At 51.8% G+C, this 23,971-nt stretch overlaps 7 protein-coding genes across 7 annotated transcripts; 2 read left to right on the top strand and 5 right to left on the bottom strand.

Moving 5' to 3' along the window:
• Positions 1-27: 27 nt before the first annotated feature.
• On the bottom strand, positions 28-1,333 carry BDP55DRAFT_635665 (biotin synthase; the record flags this gene model as incomplete). Its single annotated transcript, XM_060572800.1, has 2 exons — positions 28-945; positions 1,007-1,333. The coding sequence occupies 2 exons, from the start codon at positions 1,331-1,333 to the stop codon at positions 28-30; spliced, it is 1,245 nt and encodes a 414-aa protein (XP_060425598.1).
• A 1,382-nt stretch (positions 1,334-2,715) lies between these two features.
• On the bottom strand, positions 2,716-4,002 carry BDP55DRAFT_617461 (tryptophan synthase beta subunit-like PLP-dependent enzyme). The gene is made up of 2 exons (XM_060571284.1): positions 3,934-4,002; positions 2,716-3,871 (listed from the first exon to the last, which is right to left on the bottom strand). The coding sequence occupies exon 2, from the start codon at positions 3,828-3,830 to the stop codon at positions 2,880-2,882; it is 951 nt and encodes a 316-aa protein (XP_060425597.1). The 5' UTR covers positions 3,831-3,871; positions 3,934-4,002; the 3' UTR covers positions 2,716-2,879.
• A 413-nt stretch (positions 4,003-4,415) lies between these two features.
• Positions 4,416-6,061, bottom strand: BDP55DRAFT_718764 (tryptophan dimethylallyltransferase-domain-containing protein; the record flags this gene model as incomplete). Its single annotated transcript, XM_060578418.1, has 2 exons — positions 4,416-4,765; positions 4,848-6,061. The coding sequence occupies 2 exons, from the start codon at positions 6,059-6,061 to the stop codon at positions 4,657-4,659; spliced, it is 1,323 nt and encodes a 440-aa protein (XP_060425596.1). The 3' UTR covers positions 4,416-4,656.
• A 3,521-nt stretch (positions 6,062-9,582) lies between these two features.
• Positions 9,583-11,578, top strand: BDP55DRAFT_675459 (G protein-coupled glucose receptor regulating Gpa2-domain-containing protein). The gene is made up of 3 exons (XM_060575747.1): positions 9,583-9,606; positions 9,665-10,161; positions 10,217-11,578. The coding sequence occupies exons 2-3, from the start codon at positions 10,002-10,004 to the stop codon at positions 11,296-11,298; spliced, it is 1,242 nt and encodes a 413-aa protein (XP_060425595.1). The 5' UTR covers positions 9,583-9,606; positions 9,665-10,001; the 3' UTR covers positions 11,299-11,578.
• A 2,136-nt stretch (positions 11,579-13,714) lies between these two features.
• BDP55DRAFT_675455 (protein phosphatase 2C) lies at positions 13,715-16,014 on the top strand. The gene is made up of 2 exons (XM_060575746.1): positions 13,715-14,672; positions 14,728-16,014. Exons 1-2 carry the CDS (start codon positions 14,179-14,181, stop codon positions 15,743-15,745), a joined length of 1,512 nt encoding a protein of 503 aa, XP_060425594.1. The 5' UTR covers positions 13,715-14,178; the 3' UTR covers positions 15,746-16,014.
• Positions 16,015-16,019: 5 nt separating this feature from the next.
• Positions 16,020-19,321, bottom strand: BDP55DRAFT_287977 (uncharacterized protein). The gene is made up of 4 exons (XM_060566533.1): positions 18,771-19,321; positions 17,830-18,691; positions 16,648-17,775; positions 16,020-16,583 (listed from the first exon to the last, which is right to left on the bottom strand). Exons 1-4 carry the CDS (start codon positions 18,959-18,961, stop codon positions 16,311-16,313), a joined length of 2,454 nt encoding a protein of 817 aa, XP_060425593.1. The 5' UTR covers positions 18,962-19,321; the 3' UTR covers positions 16,020-16,310.
• Positions 19,322-19,424: 103 nt separating this feature from the next.
• On the bottom strand, positions 19,425-23,657 carry BDP55DRAFT_696685 (RNA-directed RNA polymerase; the record flags this gene model as incomplete). Its single annotated transcript, XM_060577598.1, has 4 exons — positions 19,425-19,641; positions 19,676-21,593; positions 21,648-22,427; positions 22,514-23,657. 4 exons carry the CDS (start codon positions 23,655-23,657, stop codon positions 19,425-19,427), a joined length of 4,059 nt encoding a protein of 1,352 aa, XP_060425592.1.
• Positions 23,658-23,971: the final 314 nt, after the last annotated feature.

Genomic DNA, 23,971 nt, shown 5'->3' with positions numbered 1-23,971 from the left:
AACTTAGATTCTCGTTGCTTTTTATCTCTAGATCTCAATCTCAGTCATGGGAGCCGGCGATTTGTGGTGGCTCTTCATCGGTGTCAGGCCCCAGCGGCCAAACATGGCATTATCCTCGTCCCAGCTGTTGCAGTCAGTTGTCAACATCTTCTCTCCTGTGAAAATAGCGTTGGCTCCGGCCATGAAGCACATGGCCTGCTTCTCCTCCGACATGGTCTTCCTTCCGGCGGCAATACGGATAATGGTCGCTGGCATAAGAAGGCGGGCTGTCGCAATGGTACGCAACATGCTCGAGAACTGAATAGGTGTGCGGTCACCCAGCGGCGTACCCTTGATCGGCACAAGGGCGTTGACGGGGAAACTCTCGGGGTGGGAAGGAAGCGTAGAGACGGTGTGCAGCAGACCGACGCGGTCGTCCGATGACTCGCCGAGTCCGAGGATACCGCCGGAGCAAACGTTGATACCGGCGTCGCGGACGTGGCTCAGCGTCTTGAGACGCTCGTCATAGCTGCGGGTTGAGATGACGGACGGGTAGAACTCGCGGCTGGTGTCGACGTTGTGGTTGTAGGCCGTCAGTCCGGCCTCCTTGAGCTCCTTAGCCTGCTCCGAGTCAATCATGCCGAGCGTGACGCACACTTCCATATCCATTGCCCGCACGCCCGTGACCATAGCCTTGATGTTCTTTAAGCTGTTCTTGCGGCCGCGCATGTCGCGCCACGCAGCGCCCATGCAGAAGCGTGTGCTACCATTCTCCTTTGCGGTGCGCGCCGCCGCGAGGACGGACTCGACGCTCTCGACCTTCTTTGCCTTAAGGCCGGTGCCATCTTGGTATCGGGTCGACTGGGCGCAGTAGGAGCAGTCTTCGGTGCAGCCGCCAGTCTTGATATTCATAAGCGTGCAGAGCTGGACTTCGGAAGGGTTGTGGAAGCGGCGGTGGATGGAGCCCTGGTCGGTGATATCTTGTTAACTATGCACGCGGTGACGATGAGGATGTCGGGAAACGTACAGCTTGGAACGCCAACTCCATCAGAGGTTGGTAGTAGATGGCAGAGATCTCCTCTCTTGTCCAGTCATGTCGAACAGTGGTTGCGCTGGCAGCCTTTTGCAGGATCTTCTTGGCCTCAATGGCACGCTGCGCGGCCTTCAGCTCAGCATCGTTGACCGGTGTAGGAGGCGGGGGAGCGGGTGCTACGCCGACTGCTTCTGCGACGGAGGACATGCATGCTCGTGATACGACGGGGAGCTGCTTGTGAGTAAATTGTGAAGTGAGAGATGACCGTCCAAGGCCTCGCAGGGCAGCGGTCCTGGCAACAGCCATCACGTTGGCCTTCATATTCGGTAACTTGGGGTGTCTGTTCCGGATACCTTGATGATGAAGGCGGGTTTTAGCGCTCAATAAGGGATGTTAGTCAGGCTGAAATCACCAATTGACTTTTCGACGCCCCTACAGTAGGCTCAGTGTCTAGTTGTTCGCAGACAGCAGGTATTCGTCAGTTCTTAGGATGAACAAAGCACAAAAGGCGTATGACTCTTGGAGCACGGCAAGGTAAGTAAGCTGTCAAACGGCTTAAACACATGAGAGAATGAGGGGTGAGGGGTTTTGAAGCTTCAGTGTTCCCGCCTCACCTCGGGAATCGGTCGAGCAATAATAGCTCCCCTGGCCAACACGGTCCGGCCTGAAGCTGCTCCAGCGGCGCCATAAGCCATAAGCGGCGGTTAGACACGCCTATGTGCGTATATCTGAGTCAACTTCAGGGCCAAGGGCCGGTTAGGTTAGCACTGCTGCACTGGCAAAGCTTCCCGCAGCTCTCGGCTAACCGGATGTGACCCCAGGATTCTTGGATTGGTGGAAAGCCTCGGTGGAGAGGTTGAGAGGGGACTAAGGGGAGCAAGGGGGCACAGGGAAGAGGTCATCTCGAAAAGAAACGATACCATAGGGCGCGTTATCCCCCGCCGGGTGTGTAGCTACAGCGAGTGGAGCTTTACGCGCGAAACGTTGACCTCCAGTCTGTTTCTCAGCGCCCCCAACAAAACTCGCCGCGGATCGCGCGAGTATATCCCCGAACCCCTTAGCAAATGTTACGTACTTCCACTGAAGACTTGAGGGCATCTGGAGAATCTTCATCAGCTGCAAGTTTAGCAGAGTCAGGAGCTGAATATGCAATGATCATGAGTAGGCGGCGATGCTGCCCCAACGTGGTGGCTATTGAACACAGTCACCAGCTCCAAGCTGGTTGTGGGAACAGGCCCCCACCGAGGAACCAAGACCCATCAAAACATTGCGGGCATTATTGGCATCCAGGGATCAAGCTACGGCACGCTAAAAGCGGGGGTTCGCGCCAATCTTAGAAATCTGCTCATCGACGAGTGACCATTGAGGTGTTTCTTGTGACAATTCTGAGGCCAGGGTTGGGCTTGGGATCTGAGCAACAGACGCAGCTAAACCAGGAGCCTCCTCCGACCATCGACCTCCAACGTTGAAATTTCAAAAGTGCGTATATCGGGCTGGCATCTATTTTGGCGGAAGGAAGCAAATCCGGAGGTCTTCCAGTAAGCCGGGCGCACTTCTCATCATGTTTCTGTCGATCACATGGAAAGCTGAGAGGTGGTGAGTCAACCCATGACGTGCGCGTGGGGAATATCGTGAAGGATTGAGGAATTGTAATCTCAACAACATAGGGGGTTTCAATTTCAACAATGCGTATTGAGCTGTATGTTTGAACCATTTGAAAAATTGCCAATTGATTTGTAATGCCGGTCAAACCAACGGAGTCCAAAACATGCGCTTCAGCCACCGAGCAGACAAGTAAGGTAAGCAACAGAGTTCAATGTTGACTTTGCGACTTATTGAGGTGCTTCCTTTTAATTCTGCAGTGAGACTATTCATACAGATTACCGCTTGTGTACTTGAGACCTGTATCGCAGGCCACCGTAACAACCACTTTGCCAGGACCAAGTTCCTTAGCCAAGGCTAGAGCTCCAACAACATTCAGCCCTGTTGAAGTTCCCGTCAAGAGTCCTTCCTCTTTAGCGAGTCTACGGCACATAGCCCGCGCCTCGTCCTCCGGGTATGCTCGTGCTGCGTCGTATAAAGTATCGTCAAGCAAAGGTGGAACAAACCCAGGACTGATACCTTCAATTCCGTGAACCCCCCCATGTCCTTTGGCAACAACGGGTGACGATGCAGGCTCAAGAGTGACAATCTTCGTATCGGCACGCACACCTTTGAGCACCTTGGCAACTCCCATAACCATGCCAGCGCCGCCAATGGCACCGCAGAAGGCATCGATCCCCCGTGGGAACTGTTGGACTAGTTCGTCTCCAAGCGTCTTGTAACCCGCCATGCAGTCCTTGTTTTTGAATTGATCCGCAGCATAATACCCCTCGTTTTCCTCGACGACGGTCTTCGCCTTCTTAACCATGGACGGGAACAGATCCGGTGTGATCTTGCCGGTGGGGCTGTGGACGATATCGACAAAGGCCCCAAAAGCAGCCATCGTGCGTAATTTCTCTTTGGCGAAGACATCTGAGCAGACGGCATGGAACCCGTACCCCTTCAAGGTGCAGACGAAGGCCAGGGATGACCCGGTACTTCCGCCAGTGGCCTCGACTATAGTTGAACCTGGCTTCAGATCCCCGCGTTGCTCAGCCTCTTCGACTATGGCTCTAGCCAGGCGATCCTTGTAGGAGCCCGTGGGATTGAGAGACTCAAGCTTCAGGTACACATCGGCGCTACCTTCTGGGACAACATTACGCAGCCGTACGCATGGTGTGTTGCCGATGGCGTCTAGGGCTGAGTCAACCGGCGGGGGAGCGCACAACGCAGACATGTTGGGGAACTTGAGTTGCAGTGCTACCTAATTCACAGTCTCTTCAAAATACCTAGGCGTTAGTTCAAGCACGTTTCCCTTAACGAACTTGGTCTGAACTCACTTGTAAAGCCTGATGGGTTCGTGTTTAGTGGAATGTCTGCGTCACAGCGGCATAGTGGTTAAAGCTGTTCAACCAGATATTCCCTCAAATTACCCTTATATAATCACCTCGGCGCTCTATGGAATGTGGGGGCGGCCTTCGACTAGCCAGTGAACATCCGCGCCCTTCTGACTCAGTCCGCATTAATAAGTGTCTAGCAAAGTCGTAAAGCTGAACTGGAATTTGACGCAACGGCACGCGGCGTGAATGTATAGGTTCTTTACACGGAGGGTTCCCACCAGAAAGAAAGGCGATGAGGACCGAGGTACTGCAGCAATAGTAGAAACAAATAGGAGGAGACAATTTTGCGGTAGCCAAACGAGGCTGGTCGTCTTTTCAACTGCTTTAGGCCTCTCACATTCGACTATGACTCCAGACCTTATCGTAGGTGCTCTGCCGCTAGCCAGCCTGTTCGTGCCTAGGAGCCACATAAAATGATGCGCGTGACTGTTGCAGATACTGTAAGTTAGGTTTTTGTAGACTTGATGTGAACTAAGCCTTGACCTCATGCGTAAATGTATGTTGACAAGGGCGGACATCATATCCAATAACCTTAGAGCAAACTATATACACTTTACTTTGGAAGCGCATTCAACAATAGAAGCAAAACACTCCCGTTTGATCAACTCAAGAATAAACAGAAAACTCCTAGGATACCGTTTTCAAGCTTACATATTAAAGTAGTTACTCCCAGAACCTTGGCCCAAGGTAGGCGGTAAACGCTACACTCTCTCCATCTCTAGCAGAGACAATCGATGCCATGTTATGCAGGCTTGTGTCCCTTTCTTCACCGCTGTTTCAAGGTAAACCAGTTAGTCATTGTGGTTGAGCATTGGAGCAACTAAGGGAATTTTCGCAGTGGTTGAAATACTTACAATACGCATTGAACAGCATCTTCAATATCGTAGTGCCCCAGACCCTGCGTCTGTAGCAAGCGCTGGTAGCGCCGCACGATCCCAGGCTCATCGCGCGCGTACTGCCACATGGGCACGTACATCTTGACTACCGGGACTGCGTTGCCTGGCACCAGCTCAAAGGTGGGATTGAGTCCACAGTACTTGCTATTCGGTTCGCGGAGCGGCTTTTGCAGCCCTTCCCTATCAGCCAGAGAAACGTCTTCCATATCCATAAGGAGGGGCCAGAGAGTATTGAGATATTTAGGTGAGGGGATGCGACCGCCCATGGTGATTACATGACGGGCTGAGGCGAGCGAGTTGACGTGTGTGTGGGTGTAGACCTTGAAGCGAGGCTTCATATGTGGCCCAAGGCAGTCGATGGCAAGGAAATGCAAGAGGTTCTCCTTGCCATCAGAGGTGAGAAACGTTCGAACCGATTCCCAGGATGCTAGTAGTGCCTTATCACCATCGGCAAGTCGAATCAGAATGGACTCTGTGACGTCCATTAGGTCCCGGCCTGTCGCAAGAGCTTTGAGCTGTGGAAACAGATACAGCTTCATGTTAATAGACGGGCTTCCATTATCAACGGGCTCGAGATCGAAAGCAATAAAACAGTTTTGCTGCGGCAGCACAGCAACCGCATCGCCGCGATTGGCATGCTTCTCGAGTAGGCCGGCCTGCTCCTCATCAGTGAGGAAGACTGAGTCGATGAAGGCATTGAGCCGCTTGTGGTCTGCATGGCACGCAGACGCCAGATCCTCGACTTTCTTGCGTAGATCCTTCTGCCCGAGGGGGTCATTGCCCGCATCGCTAGCAGCCAGCGGCTGTATTGAAAACCGAACTTTGGCCTTTTTCTGAGGTGCAAAGGCGATGCTTATCTCGTATGGCCCATGATTGTGCGTCCCGATATAGTGCGGCCAGTCGGCCGCGCGAGGCGGGTTGAGACGGGGGACCACAACATCACGCGCGAACTTGAGATAGTGCTCCCGCAAATCGTCCGGGTAGGAGCCCGTCCATCGTAGGAGTGAGGAGAGTGTGTCTTGGATGGTGGGAAGCCATGAGGAGACGAGGGGTTTTCCTTGGGAATTTCCTTTGATGGCAAAAGAGTGATCGACCCTACTGTAAAGGTTGTGAATATTCTTTGAAGCGCTGTTGTCGTCTGAGACAATGGCAGACTGGTAAGTTTCCGTCATGTTGAGGTTATCGATATCCACACTTGTGTCCTAATTATCTGGTTGGCGTTCGTATCCGTGGGCTGTTTATCACCTCATGCATCGCCATTCACCTTCTTCCTTGAGCCATTTTATATCTTCACTCGAGGACCGTGTCCACTTAGGCATTCACTGGTGGACTGAGTTGCCGGCGAAGCTTGGTAGCTCGCGGCTCGTTGCCTCTTTGGGACTCTCACTAGGTCACCGGCGAGAGACATTAATTCTTAGAAACTCAATGATTCCGAGATGATTCTGCTCTTTAGAAGCAAAGTTGTCCTCGGAAAGCGGTTCGAATACGAGCCCGAGGACCCGGTGCGCACAAGCCAAACTAATCAACAACGTTTGACAGGCCCTCAGAGTCAACATAACAAAATTATTTCTCACATATGAAACTGACCTACAAAATCGCATCCGACCACACCGTTCTTCATCTCATCCCGATAGGCCGGCCTTACAGGTCTGGACTGGAAGTCTGAAATATCCCGTCGGCTCCCCTGGCATGGAGTAGGACAAATCAACGTACCCCGAGCGGCATTTCATCATTCATGTAGTAATACCGGAACGGCCGGAGCCCTCCGTCCCAAATGCTGACACTGGTGCACTACCTACTGGCTTGGAGACTCAACCCACATGAGGACAGGATATAGATAGACAGCCCGAGGAGACATGATCTAAATCCCAGCGGCTTTTAGAACCGAAGTTTTCGTTGATAGCTTTCATGCATTTGTACGCGCTCTGTTCGAACCCGACAGCATTACCGTCATTGCGAACACGGCCTTAGGATTTGAGTGACGGCAATCATCTGATATCACAACCTGGAACTCAAAAAGCGCCAAAGCTAATGATCAAAAACTACCACATTTTTACTTCTTATAAACCTATCCGGATCAGATACCTTTTCAAGACTAATCTGATTTTCCTGCACAACACCCAAGCCCAGACGGCTTCCTTGTCAACCCTCACTCTCGGAACGTCGGGGTTATCCTGCTTTACCTCGGCATTTTCTATCTCGACGCCCTCGTCACCATTTTCGTCCTCGCCCTCACCCCAGCGCCAGCCCTCCCTTCCGCTTCCTCTCGGCAGGCGACTGCAAGGGCTCCGTACCACGATCAATACCGACCTTTGATATCTCTCAAAGTGTGGGCAGAAAATCATTTAATGCAACCCATGATGCCTTACAGTCATCTTCAATGTTAGCCGAAGACGCCCTTTCCACATCCTCTTGAGTCTCGTTTTTCCCGTAGCCTGGTAGCCAGCGCGCAATATTCTCGCTCCAGAACCGCTTGTAAGCATCTCCGGCCCGCCGAGCACGTCCTTGGACCTCGGTGTCACGAAAAACTCCCATCAGCAAGACAACAAGGCCCTTACGCTGCTACGGCGCGGAGAAGAGGATATATATGAGGTTATGATTATTCCATGTTGTTTCTTTACTTTAGAAAAGAAGCCAATAATGTGTGATCGTGGTTGTTACGGCTGTTGCTGGTCAGCGACGCGATCAGATTTTGAAGGAGGGGGCGTGTCGACCAACAAAAAGTGATTGAAGCCACGCATGTTGAAGAAGATGGGCTTGTGGTCGAGAAAGCACTTTGCGAATAGAGATGGATTCTGGCAAAGGACTGTGGGACCCGTCGATACTAGCACACTTTCCCGTGCACATCGGTTAAAACAAGGCTGGAGGACAGAGAAGAATCTCTCCATTTCCTGCCCCCTATCAATCTTCTCGTCCGTGACGACCTTCTCCGTAAACCTCGCAGTCATATCCTCTCCTTACTGCCCTACCTCATTGTGTTCTATCCTCACTACTATGCACCTTGCGCCAGTGGACCGTCCCCGCGATCGTACATCTTAAAGTAGCCCCACTACCACACGACGAGCTCCTTTAACCTTAAGAAACATTGAACTAAAAGCAGACGGAGCAGACGTACTGCCTGTCGAAAGTCGGGGCGTCGGTGCCCTTGCAATAGTTCTTTGCCCCGTCGCCTACCTCAGTACAGGCGGGTATTATCTCCGCCCATTTGCCGAGGAGGAAGTGTTGGTCCCGGACTTGGCGTTCGCAAAAACATCACCGCTTGATGATGACCTTGTCGATGCTGCGGTCTATCCGGGGGACGGATACATCAACCGGCTGAGGCGTAGATGCTCATACCTACTTCACGCTTATATGTACCTATATGTCTACGTGAATAACTTCTTCTGGGGTTATCGAGATTATAGGTTGCCAACATGTAACACCTATCTGGCGTGGGCGGCGGCGGCGGCGACTTTTCATACGTTGACGTCGATGTCGCAGCACCGGCACAAGAACAGCAATCACCGTCGCCACCATACCACGATGGCAAGGCTATCTCAACACGAGACAAAAGTATGATATCATTGACGGCTAGTTCGTCGGCGGGGTAGGTCGTACAAGACCTCCCGCGCTACCCATCTGAGGTGCGGTGTAGCCTGTAGACTGTGAGGCCTGTTCCGTTTGCCCAAGGCGCGACAAGTCACATGTATCTACGGGGCACTCCGTAACGGCCAGACAGTTTTCAGAGCCTCCTTGTCGAGCGTCTATTACAGCGGCTAAGTTATCCGCGGCCATGCCGCTCTTTTGCCAGCTCGCGCGGGGTTTGTGTATGGTAGCGGCGGTAGCAGCCGGGACGTGGCCGGAGCGTTGAGCAACAATGAAAGTGTGATTCGAACGAGGCACTGGTGGTGGCTCTTTTGCTTCAGATAGCTAACTCGGGTCAGTGACAGAAACGAACCAAGCGTAGAGGCATGGGCGCCATGTTTTCATTTCTCGCCAGCGTTATCTTGCGAGAGCGAACCCATGATGAGTAGGGATCAAGGGTTCGTTCCATCATGACTGACTCGCAGGTTCCGGATTGCCGTAAACCCCCTTGGAGCATGATCAGCCACCCACACCTATGTACTCCGTACCTTTCATCGTATCTAAGCTTGACGTGCGTCGTGAACTTCGAATACCGGCATGGGCCTAGGTAAGACCAATGATGGATAGAGTGCGCCCCTGTTTCGGGCGTCTCAGACACTGCTCCGTAGACAACCAGAAGGAGCGTCTTTGCAGCAGACACCCATCAAGCATTGCGACGCAACGCAGGGGACTACCATTTTGCCTTGAAATCAGTCCACTGATCTACAGGAAAGGACAGGGGGTTCGAAAGCTTATTAGGCGCTAATACCCCGAGGCCACGAAAGAGCATACAGTGATACGACATACTGATAGCATTGTGATGTTTGATTGACGGATAGGAAATAGCCAATGGGTACATACAGGGGAGACGAACTAGTGGCGTTTTCCTTTCATCTGACGGTGCCAAATCAACTTCTCACTGGTCCTACTTGGCTGCTATCTTTTCTATTCTTCCATGCTAGCTAGGTAGGCGTTATCTCTCCCTCAACGTCCCTGTTGCCCATGGGACAACGGGCACTAAGCCACAATACGAGAACCCCTAAATGCGCACGTCTCCCACATGGCACTCAAGGTGAATTGCGAAACGACATGGTGATACAGGAATCGAGATGAGGTATAGATTTGCCGTACTAGCCAGCTTGGTTTTTGATCATTTGCTGATGAATTGGCAGCTGCTTTCGTCGGTATTGTTAGACACTAGAAGTTCTCTTCTGTGCCGTAATACTCGGTGATTGAGGCACAAACCTCAGCCCTCGGAAGAAGCAGGCAAGAGCTACAGATATGTGCTCAGAATGAGACAGTCTTAGCAAAACCATGCCACCAATTCGTCAAACTCTTGGATAAGCGTTTGTTACTCTTCCTGGTCGTGCATAGATGCTTCTTTGATATTCTTTGCCAAATGACCAGGACTGGAATTGTCCACGTCACCCATTATTTTCGGACCTGGTATCATCACCAAACGCAGCGAATCGCTCACGACTTCCACCGTCAGTTTGATTTTCCCTCAACATGGCTCCAGCAAACGTGGACTTGGCCGTCTCAATACCTACCTTCATTGGATCTGTCTTGTCCGCTCTGTTTACATTTACCGTTCTAATTTTACACTTTATTTCTCCACCTCGACGCCGGCATGTCCGACATGCGCTCATTGTCAATCTTCTTTTATCCGGTATGATTCACATCCCGAAGCATGGATCAAGTCGTGTCTAACAATCTATCTCAAGACTTTGTCGACATGGTTAATAATACTGTAACTGGTCTCCTAGTACTAAAGTATGGCACGCTTGACCAGGTCATTCCTTCAGGAGGATGTACCATGAATGCGTGGGTGGGCCAGCTCACAGTACAAACGACGGATTTCAATATCTTATTCATCTCGATAACGGTACTGCTTACGGTAAACAAGAATCATCTGCTGCAAGATTCTTCGTTACGACGTATTGTTGCAGTATGTTTATGTGCATGGATACCAGGCGTCATCACGAGTATGTCATTCACTAGGTACTCCAGACGCAGGAAGTTGCACACTAACGCTAGATTAGGCTTCACCGCCTTGGGTTTGCATGTATATGGTCCAGTAGGTGGTAATTGGTGCTGGATTGAGAAGAAGTACCCGGTGTATCGCTGGGCTTTATCCTTTGGATGGCGCCTCTTGATATTCTTCTTGACGGTCGGCATCTACACAGCCATTTATGTCAAACTGAGACGATTATTCGGCCGCTTTCGATTTTCGGACGACTCGACAGAAGCTGTCACTACAGCCCGGACACAAACAGTATTATCCAACGAAGACCAAAAGGGTCCAACTGAGCAGTTTGTTATGAAGACGACATCATTTACGATTACACACGACCTAGAGGATAATCGAGGCTTGGCGAGCGATTCGTCGTCAACAGCACCAATCAACGACCGAAACGATGGGGTTGATGATCTGAACTTCCCGTCTTCACATAACGTAGTTGTCGGGGGAGGCAATACTGAAGGCTTGAAAGAACCGGACGTGCGTACTGAATCGCTACGGCTTCCGGCACCACCAAACCTGCGGCGTATGCTGTTGTTGAACGGTTATCCGCTCGGCTACCTCATTCTTTGGACACCTGGGATTGTGAATCGATTGATTGAGATACGGGGTGGCACCTTGCCAAGCTGGTTCAATGCTCTCTTGGCTTCTTCGCAGTATATTGGCTTGGTACACGCTGTCACTTATGGCTATAACGAGCAGATCGGGCGTACTCTCCGATCTTGGACCAATTTTCGGCGAAAAGCCCAAAGGCTTGGTGAATGGGAGATCCGAGGGTCACAATAACCTGGACTTTCAAACGGATTTTGACAGCCTTCAGAGAATTAACGAGTCGGTATATATCATCTACATTTCCTTAGGTGATGGAAATTTATTTTACTTAATATCAAGTGTAAAATCAACTTGTCAGAGCCATTCTATTCCATTATCTTCACAGCATAGGATCTTCTCTCTCGACCGTGGTTCTCGAGGGTCTGGGCACTGCAGGAGGCATCACTATCGACAAAACCTATCGTAGTTTGCGGCACCTCGCATCTCGGTTTCAATTTTGTTCTAATGGCAGGCGCGATGATGTGCTTTGGAGGAGAATTTGTGCAACACGATTCACCGACAGCCCACGGACGCAAGCTTTCAGCTAAGTCTTGGCTGGTATACGTGAGATATCTTCATATATTGACGGCTCTTCATGACTACGAGGACAGTAAAGCTCTCTGCGGCAGAGACAACAAAACAAGTTTTGTTGCTGCCAGGCTGCTTTGTTGAGGACGCCAGGCGACGTTTTTGCACGATCATATCTATGAAATACTTGGTCTGGCCAGCGAAATGTAAGCAGACCCGTATAGTGGGAATATCCCGTTTCCTGTCGACTATAGCACGCCAGTAGAACAGTTATATGCTGCTGCTACGGCCCCCGAAGTTCGCCACCACAACAGCCTCGATATTTTGCACCTAGTGCAGGGCCAAGAAGAAAGGGTAGAGCCCGTGCCCAGATATACAACGATTCTAGGAACACAGTACCGGGGATTTGCCCTCTGCCATCTTGGTGCCCCGATTACAGTATTCGTGGTCACGCGACGTTGGATCGGACTTTCGGTGCGCCCTTGGATCAAGTCATTCCATCACCTTGGGGATCTGTGGCGCCTGATTTCGAGATACAGGACGATAACATACTAGTCGTCAAGGGAATACAGTATGACTGCATCATCCATATCAGCAACGTTGACAACGTCACGATGGAAGAGGACAACGATGCAGATCAGGACTTCACGAGGTGCATCTAAGGACTATTCAAGTTCATAATTGGCATTGAGATGGATGGAGAGCTTCAATCGCATGGCTCAGTACATCTTAATCATCTCCCTTTTCTAACATACATGTAGTAATTGACTTACTACTAAACTTTCGTTATTTCACAGATTACGGACAAGACGAGCTGAGCTATCTGGCGGATAATGTGTGGGGATTGCTTTTGCATGCAGACTCCTGCGCCCCTTATTGCGAGTCTCTTCAACGTATTTCTGAGACTCATGTTCCGTCTGAGTTCTGATTGTCCGGTACCACAAGATGCCGGACAGAGTGTACTTGATCCCAATCTCAAACAATACATGGAGCTTATCGACCGGCTTCTTGAAATGGAACCTGCCAGTCGACCGTTTCTTCCTGATACGAGGAGGCTGCGACAGATATCTCATGATACACAGACCAAATTTGCGAGTATTGAGCAGCGTCGAGAAGCGTTTTTGATGGCTTGCATGGCGCACTCGATCCGAGACCTCATGGTTTGAGCCGGAGAGGCTGGCAGCAGATCTGAAGTTGTGGACCTTCTCGGAAACAAGCCTGGACCTATTCAAAGCCTACAAAGGTCGATCGGAGCAATCATCTGCACTAAATTTGCTTGCTCTACCAGGTTTGTCTTGCGGACTCGCGCAGCTGCGCGGACCCGCCGAGTCTGTATTGGAGTCAAATCCACTCGTTGCAACGATGAGATTTGGATGCTTCACGGCTTAATGTCGCCAGCGATTCTCAGGCCATTGAAAGAAGACCCTGATACATTTGAGTTTCTTGGTGTTGTCATAGTATTTGATATGGGGGATGGCATTCCAGAAATGGAGGAAAGTTATGTTGATCGGGAGACAAGGACAGTACGTATCAAGTAACCACTTTGCACGACGAAAAGGGCCATCACTATAAGTTTTGGAAGTTTTTCGTGACTGGGGAACACGAATCAGTTCTAGGACACGGTTGCTTTCATCATTCGAATGCTTAATTGAACAGGTTTCTATGTTTGGATACTCGATATCCTAGGAAATATCGAACACAATGAAGGCAGGCCTCCTGCGTGTGAAATAGCTAAAACCAAGTAGGGTAACTCGACAGCAATCTAATCGGTCTAGGTTTCTGGGGAATCGATTTCCCAAAGACAGGAAGAAATAACGTAGTGAAAATGATCGAATGATAGCAAGCAAGTCTCAAGTGATTTTAGAGGTTCAAAGCAGGCGATCATTTTGAGTAAGATTAATGACGCGGTTGGCTACATGGCCAGTATCAACATCCTGGACGGTTGCTCTCGTGATGTTCCATAGCCGACATCTCACCCACCAACCAACCTTGATTCAGGGTCACCCCGTCTGTGAGTCACACAGATGGCCAGACTAAACGGAAATAAGAAGCTGTGTAAGATGTATGAATCCTTCGAACCATCACCCCGTTTCCCCCCTCCCGAGTTCCTGGTTTTTTTTTTGGTTTTTTTTTCAATGAGGCAGTGAGGCTAAGTCCAAGGTGCAATCTGTTTGTTGCTGCTGTTTGGTGCCGTGCGGTCCGTGCCGCAGAAGGAGAAGCGACGTGAGGGAAAGAGCCAGGGATGGGAGAAAGCAGGCACGCGACCACCTGCCACAGCAACGGCGATTCACCGCAGCTTACTCCGTCTCACCTCATCAAAGTCTCACTCATCACTCATCTCTCGCCTCTCAATCTCATTCTCACTTTCGCTTTCACTTTCACCTTTATTCTTTTTCACTCCCTCACTCAAACTTCGTTTCAAATCAATCAGAGAGGCTGATTCACCACCCTCCCATCCACCTACAAAAAGGGGACCGCAGCCGCACCCAGATGACTGAGGGATCGCCAAGCTAAAGCAACCCACACCAACCAAGCCCTCAAAAGGCCATGATGCTGCAGGGTGCATACCCGGCCAATGCCGGGGCCGCCCTCAGGTTCCACGTCCCCGCGCGCGCTATCCGCACCTCGGCCCCGCGATGGACGCGTCCGTACTCGAGCAGCACCGGCCCGTCATCAAGCTCCTCCAAGCTGCCAACGTACGCACTCGGGGCCGCTAGCGCCGTCGCCGGCTACCTCATCGCCAAGGCCACCAGCACCCCTCCGAGCTTGAAGCCTGGGACCCTTCCCAGCCTGGGACCCGGGCCCGTTGACTTGGATGCCCTGGCTAAGACGCCGGTTGATGGGGGCAGCTTTGAGACTGCGGACGCAAAGCTGCGTGAGGATGTCTTCGTGGGTTCTTTCACTGCCGAGGGCAAGCACACCCACGTCCATGCCGCGAGAGTCGCGAGCAACCACCCTGTCGAGGATGTCATGACATTCTCCCTCGGCCCGGGTGTTGGAAACTCAGAGACTCTGTTCAACGGCGTCTACGATGGTCACGCGTGAGTCTCTTCACTTTCATACCTCTCAAGAGTGCTGCTGATACTATCGAAATAGCGGATGGGCAACCTCGCTTCTGCTCAAGAGCGCCCTTATCCCCGCCGTATCATCCTCCATCGCCCAACTCAGCCGTGGCACCGAAGACGCAGCAGTCGAAACAGCCATCGTCAAGGCCTTCACCAACCTAGACGACCTCATCACATCCAACGCCCAAAAGGCCCTAGCCGGCCTCAAATCTGGCGCCGTCGAGCCCGCCGACTCGAGCGTCATCGCCGCCCTCGCCCCCGCCATCGCAGGGTCCTGCGCCCTCCTGTCCATCTTTGATCCAGCCACCTCGACTCTCCGCGTAGCCTGCACTGGCGACTCTCGCGCCGTCCTGGGCTCCATCGCTCCCGGCGCGACCTTGTACTCGGCTCGCGCCCTTTCCAAGGACCAGACGGGTCACAACAAGGATGAGTTCGACCGCATCGCCAAGGAGCACCCTGGCGAGGAAGCAGACATGATCGACACTAAGAGCGGTCGCCTCTTTGGCATCGCCGTCACCCGTGCATTTGGCGACCACCGCTGGAAGTGGACCGCAGAAGCCATCAAGGAAGCCCAGAACGACTTCTTCGGCACCGGTGTGCGGCCCAAGTACCTCACGCCGCCGTACATGACTGCCGCGCCCGTCGTGACCACGGTCACCGAGATCAAGGGCCCCGACTTTGTCATCCTTGCATCTGACGGCCTGTGGGATCACATCTCGTCCGCCAATGCGGTGGAATGCGTGTCGCGCTGGATCACGGCCAAAAAGGCCGGCGAAAAGACACCGAAAGACAAGCTTGCCGTGACTCCGGGGGTCAAAAGCGAGTTCGACATGTCTGCAGGCTGGGCGAACTGGTACGCCAAGCCGGAGCACTTTGTTGTTGAAGACCTTGACAACGCGGCCGTGCATCTGATCAAGAATGCACTGGGCGGCACACGCAGGTCCCTCTTCACCGGCGTCACGCTCGCATACCCGCCTTTGGCGAGGAACGTCAGGGATGATGTTACGGTGCAGGTCATCTTCTTCCAGGACCCAGCCAAGGAGGCTTGATTGTTCTGGGTTGTCTACAGCGTTGCAGAGCAATCGAACATCTCCTTGTCTTGCAGACTTCAGGTCACGGCGTTAGGTTTGTTTGACTCTCGGGAGTGTTTCTACAACAACTCAAATGCCATGCCATGGCCAACGACTCGGAAACGTCTGTGATGCAGAGCACATCACCATCCACCAACATTAACGTCACGATTCTGATAGCAAAAACACATAGAAAACTAGCAAACACTTGAAAAAAAATAAATACAATAATACTATCCATGGCAAAACACAAATTTCAGGTCGCAAGCTCCCAGTGTTAGCCCACCAAGCCCCTGCGATCTAGTACTTTACCTACAAGGTGCCACTCGGTAAGTGTAAGCAGGTAGAATGACTATGGCAGCCTTAACTCACTCGCGTGTCTTTGTCAAAACGACGACAAGAATCGATTAAACTAGATCAATTGGGGAGGAAACTACAAACTTGCGATATCATAGACTGGCCCCTCGTATATCACTGGGCATCGCGCGCGATAGGAAATCAGTAAACGCCACTCATCCCTCTGCACCTCCGCCGCCGAAAACCCTCAAATGAGGACGAAATCGTCATCAAAGAACTCCAAAGGTAACGCTGTCTTAATGCCAGCCTGCGATGGCTCCTGGCGCGAAATCCGGCAGTTGCACATCTTGCAGTCCTTGCCATTCTGGCAATTGACAGACTCCGTGGTAAGGAACTCGTCCGCAGGGTCTTTGGCATCCTCATAGCTGACAACGTCAAAAGTAGGGACATCGTCCTCTTTCTTGACGAGTCTATACACCATCCTGCGACTTTGATCCGCGTCGGGATGGGACCAGTTGCGCTGCGAATTTCTGGTATGAGCGGGGAAGACAAGATGCGCGAACCGAAACAGAATGTGTACTTACAGGGTCAATCACAGGAGAGAGAGGAGAGCCCAACGAGAAGGGAGGAATCTCGCGTTCGGCATCAGCCTCGGCCTCTGGCGCCTTTGACGCCTCAGCCGACTCGGCTACAGTCTCATTCTCAGTACGAACCTCCGCAGAGACGGAGCCCAACTCGGCCAGCTCCTCCGCCTTGGCAGCGGTAGCAGAGATCCGACCTAACTCCTCCGAGATGCACTGAATTCCCTTCGTCGCCGAAAGCTGCCAGTTCTTGATTGTCTCAATTATATCGGCATATCCCTGCTCAGGGTTGTACGTTGGCTTCGAGGAGCCGGGCTTGCCATCAGAAGCCTCGGTCTGCTTCTTCTCGGCTTCCTTCTCTGCCTGCTGCTTCAGTTGCAACTGTTGCTGCCTCTGCTGTTCCTGCTTGAACTCGAGTTCCTGTCGCTGTTTCTGCGCGAGCTCGGCCTCTCGCTGTCTGACTCCACTCTGCAGCGCTTCAAGCTCCAGCTTGCTCTTTTGTATGGCTTCATGTCGCTGCTGTTGCTTGAGTATAATTTCTTGTCGCTGCTTCTGCCTGAGCTCGTGTACTTGTTGCTCTTGCTGTTGCTCCTCTCGCTGCTTCATCTGGAGCTCGTACTCCTCTCTTTGTCTCTCCCTGGCCTCCTGTCTCTGTAGCTCTTCGCGTCTCTGCTGTTCCATCCTCTTCTTCTCGTCTTCATAAAACTTCTTCAGCCTGAACGCGCGCTCTTCTTGTTGTTGGTGGTGCTGCTGCCTCTGCTTCTGCTTGAGCTGAGACTCTTCTCGCTGCCTCTGATTAGCCTGATCTTCTTGCCGCTGAAGTTCCTTGTCTCTCTGCTTCTCTTCAAGCTCTAATTCATGTTGCTGCCCAATCTCGAGCTCGCGCTCAACTTGCTGCTGCTGTCTGAGCACCACGTGCTCTGCCCTTCGTTCCCATTCTTGCTTCAGCTTGAGAATGTGGTCTTCCCGTTCTTTCCGTTCTTGCTTTACCTTGAGCTCGTAGTATTGTACGTGCTCATTCGCGAGACTGAGAATGTGCTCTTCAGTTTCCTGCGCGGTGTTGCGCACAAGAGTGCCTTTTAGACGGAGCTCCTCTCTTAAGACCCGATTGCGCAACTCCTCCCAATGTCGCTGCTGGTCTGTCAGCCTCTGTGTCCTCGTCTTCGAGGCATTTTCTTCTCCTACCTTGCTCGCCTGGCTCTCCTGCTCTCTTGTCTGCTTGCTCGTAGTATTCTCGTTGATCTGTCGCCACATCTGCTTCTTCGCCTCTGCTTCTTCCTCGGGATCTTTCTGAGTCTTTTCTTGCTGAGGCTGATCTTCTTGGCTTTGCTTCATGATAGGGGTGGTCATCTCCACTCTTACCTTTTCGGCCTCCCTCACCACCTTCTCCCGCTCCTTTTCCTTCTTCTCCGCTTCGGCATGGGGGCGCGGGAAAGTCCAGCCGCCGGCCGAAAGGTAAGGCAATGGGATCAGGGGCGTGCCCTTGATCATGTACTCGGGCAGAGAGCACTGGGAAGGCCCAAAGGTAATTGGGTCGCTCAGCTTTTCCGGCTCGGCCGTGCTTTTGATGGGAGATTCACCATTACGCTCCTGCAGTTTAGAGCCGTTTCCCTCCTTTGCCTTGTTCGGTTTTGCGAAAAGTCGAATCAGTTCGTGCTGATCAGAACTAGACCCGGGGCGTGCCTCATCAGCGACCTCGCCCTCCTGCTTCTCCGCTAAAAGTCGCTTCTGATTCGCCCGCCACACCTGTTCAGCCCTGTCACCACATTTGACCTTCTTTTTGTCCACCTTGATATACTTGTAGACAGAATGGGAATGCGCCTTGGGACCGTAGGGGCACTGCGACGGATCTTCGCAGGGGACATCGCGTGCGCGTACGGTGTACATCATCCGCGAGTCGCACGTGTGGCTATTTGCCCCTGCGTTCAAGTTATGGCTCTTATCAGAGGGTAAAGACACCCCAGAGCCAGAGGCTTCCTTTACTGTAGCCAACCCGGGCGGGGTGGTTGATTGAGTCGAACGGACCGAGGACGCCGTTATGACCCTTCTGTACGTGTGTTTGAATGTTAGTAACGTATACCGCTTCGTGCGGGAAATTAGGGACGACGATGGCGTAAGTAACTGACCTCAGTGGCTTGTTGTCCGGATCTTGGACCTCTCGCTTGTAAAGCGGTAGTGATGTTGACATTGTTAACAGCCTTAGCAGGCGAGGGATGTTTAGAAGTTTGTGAGTATGTGTTCTGGGCAAAGTTTTCAGAAGAAAACCTCGGTGTGGCAGAAATAAAAAGGGCAATGGAAATTTCGATAAAAGTCTCATTACTGGTGCCTACCTCAGGATCCATTCATTAAAGTTATTCTGTGTAAGGTAGTAGTATATATATGGCCTCTTCAGAGTCTCTCACAAAGGTAACGTTAGGGTCAACGGGGCGTTGGTCACGAGGAACGCATCAGGACACAAAAGTTGGGACTCACCACAGTCAAGAAGAAAAACGGCCGTACGTGCCTCCATCCGGGTGCTCCCAGACGCCCGGCGGTAGTCTACCAAAAGTTCAACGAGCTGTATAAAAAGGGTATCCGCAGAATCGCTCCCAAGCAAATTCCAAATCGTATCTCTCTCGTTCTCTCATCATAGCTCCGTGTTTTGTTCCAAGCTCTAATTCTTTCCCATCCCAAGTCAAACCTCGGGCAAGGTCAAACTCGTAGTCGAATAATTGAGCACCTAGGCCATTGGACCTTGCTTAGTTCTTGTGAAAAGACATAAGAGGTTCACGGCGAGGTGGTCAATCCTCGCCCTCTGATCCACCCCAATCATTCTCGCTGTCAGAGTCGAGGCCAGGATACTCGGATCCCTCGTTTTTCATTCTTGAGACGGCCTGCGTGATGAACTTGGCGTCTGGTTTCATGGCTGCGTACATGTTTGGGATCATAGGGACGAGGACCCGATCAAGCCCGGCTGAGGTCATCGCCTTCATGAATTGCAATTGAATGCCTGCCATCCTCCAAGCGAACTTCGTTTTGCGTTTGTAAAAACATCTTGAATGTTGTACTGGCACGCAGTAAAGCCCAGGTCGTGTGGTCCTCGCTCATGTATGTCTGCCTCAGAAAAGCGTCGGTCATTGGCTCGAGGGCACCGTCTGGACGGGGTTGGATCGATCGCCATTCTTCGTAAACTTCGAGCATGGCGCGGTTCACGTCCTTGTCTTTGCTTTGGCCAACCTTTTCGCTCCAACTCTTTCCAGCATCCTCCAAGTCATTCCCCAGATTGCGCAGAATCTTTTCCAAAGCTAGGTTGTTAGTCGCAAGCTTCGCGAAGTCTTCGTGAAGCTTGGTCAGATCAGAATCCCACATTTCCGCTGTCAGCTCCGCTTCGCTGTCCTTTTTCGAGCGGAGAGATCGTAGCTCGTACCCCGACTCATTCGACCTCGTGGCCATTGACTTGTGGAACTTTGCGAGTTCTTTTTCGATAGCTGGCTTCGCCACCACAAACCTTAAAATGTCGATAATGTGGTCTGGTGGCCGCGAGTGTGACCAATGGTCAGACTTGTAAGCCGGCTCTGCAAGGAGTCCGTTGTGTTTGTGACTGTCGAGCCGTTCTCGGCAAAACCTGGACCAGTCTTCTGCCGTAAAGTCAAAGCCCTGTTTGGCCTGGTCAACAAGGTTGCCCAGAAGGGCGCTCAACCAGAGGGCATAATCATTGTTCACGCTCTTGAGGTAGTAGCAAAGCTTCTCCTTGTAGTTGGTTGCAATGCCCAAGAAGCTTGGCTTCAAGCAGAAGACAATGCTGCGAGTGATCATTTCCGATATAGCATCCTTGCCATGCTGCTGTACAAGGTCCCCGAATGTTGTGTTGTCTTTCCTCAAATAGCTCGAAAGGTCTGGGCTAGGCGGCACCTCTGCGTTTCTAAAGTTTAAAACGATTGCTGGCTCCCAGCAGACCCATGCCTTATCACCATCATAGTCACCACCTGACAGCTTGTCTGCAAGAGGGACGTTTCCTTTGGCTGAGAAAACAATGACATCTTTGAGGGCATGTAGCTCCGGCTTGAAGACGGCCTTCACCCTCTGGATGTCGCTTACAAAATGCGCCGGAGATCGGGCTACGAGAATATCGCAACCATGGAGCATGGAGTCCGAAAAGGTCTCCGTCTGGAACTTTGACGAAAAGCATAAGTGGACCTCATCCTCCTCAAGTATGTTCCACATGTCGACTACCATGAAGAAGTAAGCCGAGTTTGGCACCTTGATGCTCATCTTCTTCAACAGGTTTTCGCACTTGGTTCGCCTTAGATCCCAGGCGATCTCTTGAAGAAACTTTTGCTTGAGAGGCTCAAATCCACCATCCAAAAGGAAGTTCATACTCTCTTCTCGTGATTCCGGAAGACCAGCCAGAAAAGGCACCCGTCCATGGGTTAACCGCTGCTTTCTTGTAGAAGAGTTGTCAACATTCCATTTGCGGAACTCCAAGGGATACTTCATCGCATTCTTTTGCTCCTCCACCGCACGATAAAGTTCATTTTCGAGGATCTTTCCAATGGTGTGTTTCATCGCTTCTCTATCATTGGCTCGGTCTTCAAGGACTGGAAGGAACTGGACGTTGAGGCTAGCAGATCGTGGCTCCATCGAATGAGCGCAGATTTCGAGCGTGCGATGCTCTGGATCAACATAATCACAGTCCCATTTCCGTTGAGAAGGCCATATCTCTATCCACAGGCTGTCGTCGTCGTCGAAGACGTCAACCTCCCACATGCCCTTGGCAGGACCAAAGCGACCCTGGACTGCAGACGGGACATCACTTAGTCCAAGAACATCTCTGATTTTGCGAGCAAGTGATCGAGACATGAGGCCGATACCATCGTTCATGACCTTGCCGGTGGGCGAAAGGATATCTTGTTTGCGGTGTTGTATCTGATGGGGTTCGAGAACAATCACTGGTGTCGTTTTGCTCAATCCTAAAAAATTGATAAGTAAGTATCATAGGCTGCAGATCTGTGTGTGCCTCTTACCGAGCTGTATTCGGGAGAATAACTTGAGAAATGGTTGTTCCTTGTTGTGGTCGAATTGCAACAGCCAGTCAAGCATCTCCCCGGTCTTGAGCTTGACCCTAAACTCACGAGGATTGTCATGCAACGATGCTGTGAGAGAGAGGGCTGCATGGAAGTTGTTCCCGTTCTCGGCAAAGAGACTGATCCTGTCTTGATAGACGGGCTTTGGCTCAGGGGCGACCATGTTCAGAGTTTTCGATGGCGTCTTGTACCTGGCGTCTATAGAGAAGAATGCCCGCCATTGTCTGCCTGCGAGGTAATGCCGCTCTGAAGAGAACCAATGAACGACTTCTTGAGACACTTCGGGTTTGTTGATTGGTTCGTGCCACCCATTGGGATTGGGTATCAAAATTTCGAGAAACCGATCGGAACCGAAGTGGCGGTGCAGGCGACAGCCTTGATCCAAGGCGATGGGTTGCATCGACAATGAGAATATGTGACCTTTCCTCTTTGTTCGGGGAACTTGGTCAAACTGGGCCGAGAAAAGCACATGCTGTCCTCGGACTGTATTGAACCCGGACATGGCAGCAGCCCAAGCGTCAGTGCTGGGACGCTCAGGAAACGACTTGCCAGCGAACTTGGGATGGGCTAAGAGAGACTTCCAGAGCTGGTTGTAGTTGGTCCATGTTTCGTCATAGTCCATCATGACTTCTCCTAGGTCGACTTCGCAATGAACTGCGATGCGCGTTATCTCCCATGCGACGGCAAACGGCGCGCGATTGAGCCAACTGGGAAATCTGGCTACAAAACGGTTAGCACGCGATGGAGACAAAACCGTATTAGCAGTGCAGGCATCTGTGTCAACATCTGTTAGCGGAACAACTTACGCCACGAGGCGTCCAGGCGGGATCGGAGATCAATCGGCTCAGATCGTTTGAGGAGAGTGAAAACAGGCTCTTTCAAGGACGAATCTTGAAGACCCGACACCCCTGAGTAGACAGTTGTCTGATTAGAAGGGCTGGCGAGCGGTCCGGGTGCAAGATCTGCTGGTGTCTTAGACCTCTTCTTCGCGGATTCTACTTCGTGTTCTGTGAAGGAGATATTCAATGCATCAAGATGACCAGAAGATGCCGGAAAAGGGTCTTGCGACCGTGACGATTGGTTCAGAAACTCCCGGCGCATCTCTTCTTCCTCAAGTGGAACTGGAATTGTCTCCTGAGTGCCCGGTAGTTGCTCTTCTGCCCTGGAAAGGATTGAGGTCCGACTGGTCCTCGCAGATGTTGCTAGAGAAACGCTACCGTATATGCTTTGGCGGATGGAAGTCGAAGTACTGAAGGAAGTATTGAAAGATTTGTTCGGCCTCGAAACCTCCCTGGTGAGGTTTACCGGCATGGCCTCAGGGTTGGCTGATCGAGAACGGCTTGGGACTTTGTCTAGAGCATTGGAAATCACGCCTTCCCTCTCCTCTGCGCGTGGGAGACTAGCCTTGACTCTCTTGGGTGATTCGGCTTTAGTTTCCGCTTCGGATCTCCTCTTTGACTTGCTTGACTCAGTAGAGGCGAAGACTGCTGGTCCGGTGTGGTTCCGCGTCAATTTGCGTTTCTCGACTTGAGCCAGAGCCTTATTCAATATTCTGATGAGAATCTCCTGCAACTCTAGTAGTTGGCCGGGGGATTCAGCCTTGGGTGCCCCTCCCGGCCCCGAAATGGGTTCGTCATCATCGAACAACCGGATCCATGCCTGACTGGCAGCTCTGGCTTCCATGTGAAAGGAACTGAGTATCATATCCAGTAAGTTGCTTTGAAAGCAATGGTATCGGATACCGCGGACTATCTTTTCGCTGCGGGCAAAGGCTGTGTCCTGTTCGGCGCGCTGCCGGGTCGAGGACGGTGTAAGTGTGACATCGGGTATCTCAATGGCGAGATTGTATTCTCGATTGAGCTTGTCCACAACGTCTCTGACTCGGTCGGTCTGGGTAGGCTTCCTTGGGGTTCTCGGGGCTGACTGGGCGGTGTTCGTGTGCGGTGCCATGGTCGGATGGAGGAGCTTTGAGCGGAGATGGAGGTCAGAATCCAAGTCAATGTCGAAGCTTGGAGGCATGCCTACCGATGTGGGTAGCTAAAGGACAGCGTAGATTCGGCCTCATAGCCTATCGGTCTTGTGTTGCCAGTTAACCAAGAAGCATTGAGTAGGAGCAAGGCTGTGCCATGTCGGTCTTCGCACGTCGGAGAGGAAGTTGAAATATTAAGGTATTTCGCGCGTTAGTCGCAACGGCTCGGCGGGGTAAACGGTCGGTGAGGAAGGGATGGCGCGGGCGAGACAACTGGCACGGGAGAAAAGCCACA

This window comes from Colletotrichum godetiae (genome assembly GCF_030913485.1).
Source record: "Colletotrichum godetiae strain CBS 193.32 chromosome Unknown BDP55scaffold_45, whole genome shotgun sequence".
In the NCBI taxonomy this organism is placed as follows: Eukaryota; Fungi; Ascomycota; class Sordariomycetes; order Glomerellales; family Glomerellaceae; genus Colletotrichum; species Colletotrichum godetiae.
This window is presented reverse-complemented; position numbering and strand designations above follow the sequence as displayed.

Bases quoted from the DNA above. Each gene is read 5' to 3' on its own strand.
- BDP55DRAFT_675455 (XM_060575746.1), top strand. From the start codon at position 14,179: ATGATGCTGCAGGGTGCATACCCGGCCAATGCCGGGGCCGCCCTCAGG. The intron at 14,673-14,727 runs GTGAGTCTCTTC...CTATCGAAATAG, and splicing joins GGCGTCTACGATGGTCACGC to CGGATGGGCAACCTCGCTTC.
- BDP55DRAFT_617461 (XM_060571284.1), bottom strand. From the start codon at position 3,830: ATGTCTGCGTTGTGCGCTCCCCCGCCGGTTGACTCAGCCCTAGACGCC.
- BDP55DRAFT_287977 (XM_060566533.1), bottom strand. From the start codon at position 18,961: ATGAGACTTTTATCGAAATTTCCATTGCCCTTTTTATTTCTGCCACAC. The intron at 18,692-18,770 runs GTCAGTTACTTA...ACACACGTACAG, and splicing joins CCGGACAACAAGCCACTGAG to AAGGGTCATAACGGCGTCCT. The intron at 16,584-16,647 runs GTAAGTACACAT...AGAAATTCGCAG, and splicing joins TCTCTCCTGTGATTGACCCT to CGCAACTGGTCCCATCCCGA.
- BDP55DRAFT_675459 (XM_060575747.1), top strand. From the start codon at position 10,002: ATGGCTCCAGCAAACGTGGACTTGGCCGTCTCAATACCTACCTTCATT. The intron at 10,162-10,216 runs GTATGATTCACA...ATCTATCTCAAG, and splicing joins TGTCAATCTTCTTTTATCCG to ACTTTGTCGACATGGTTAAT.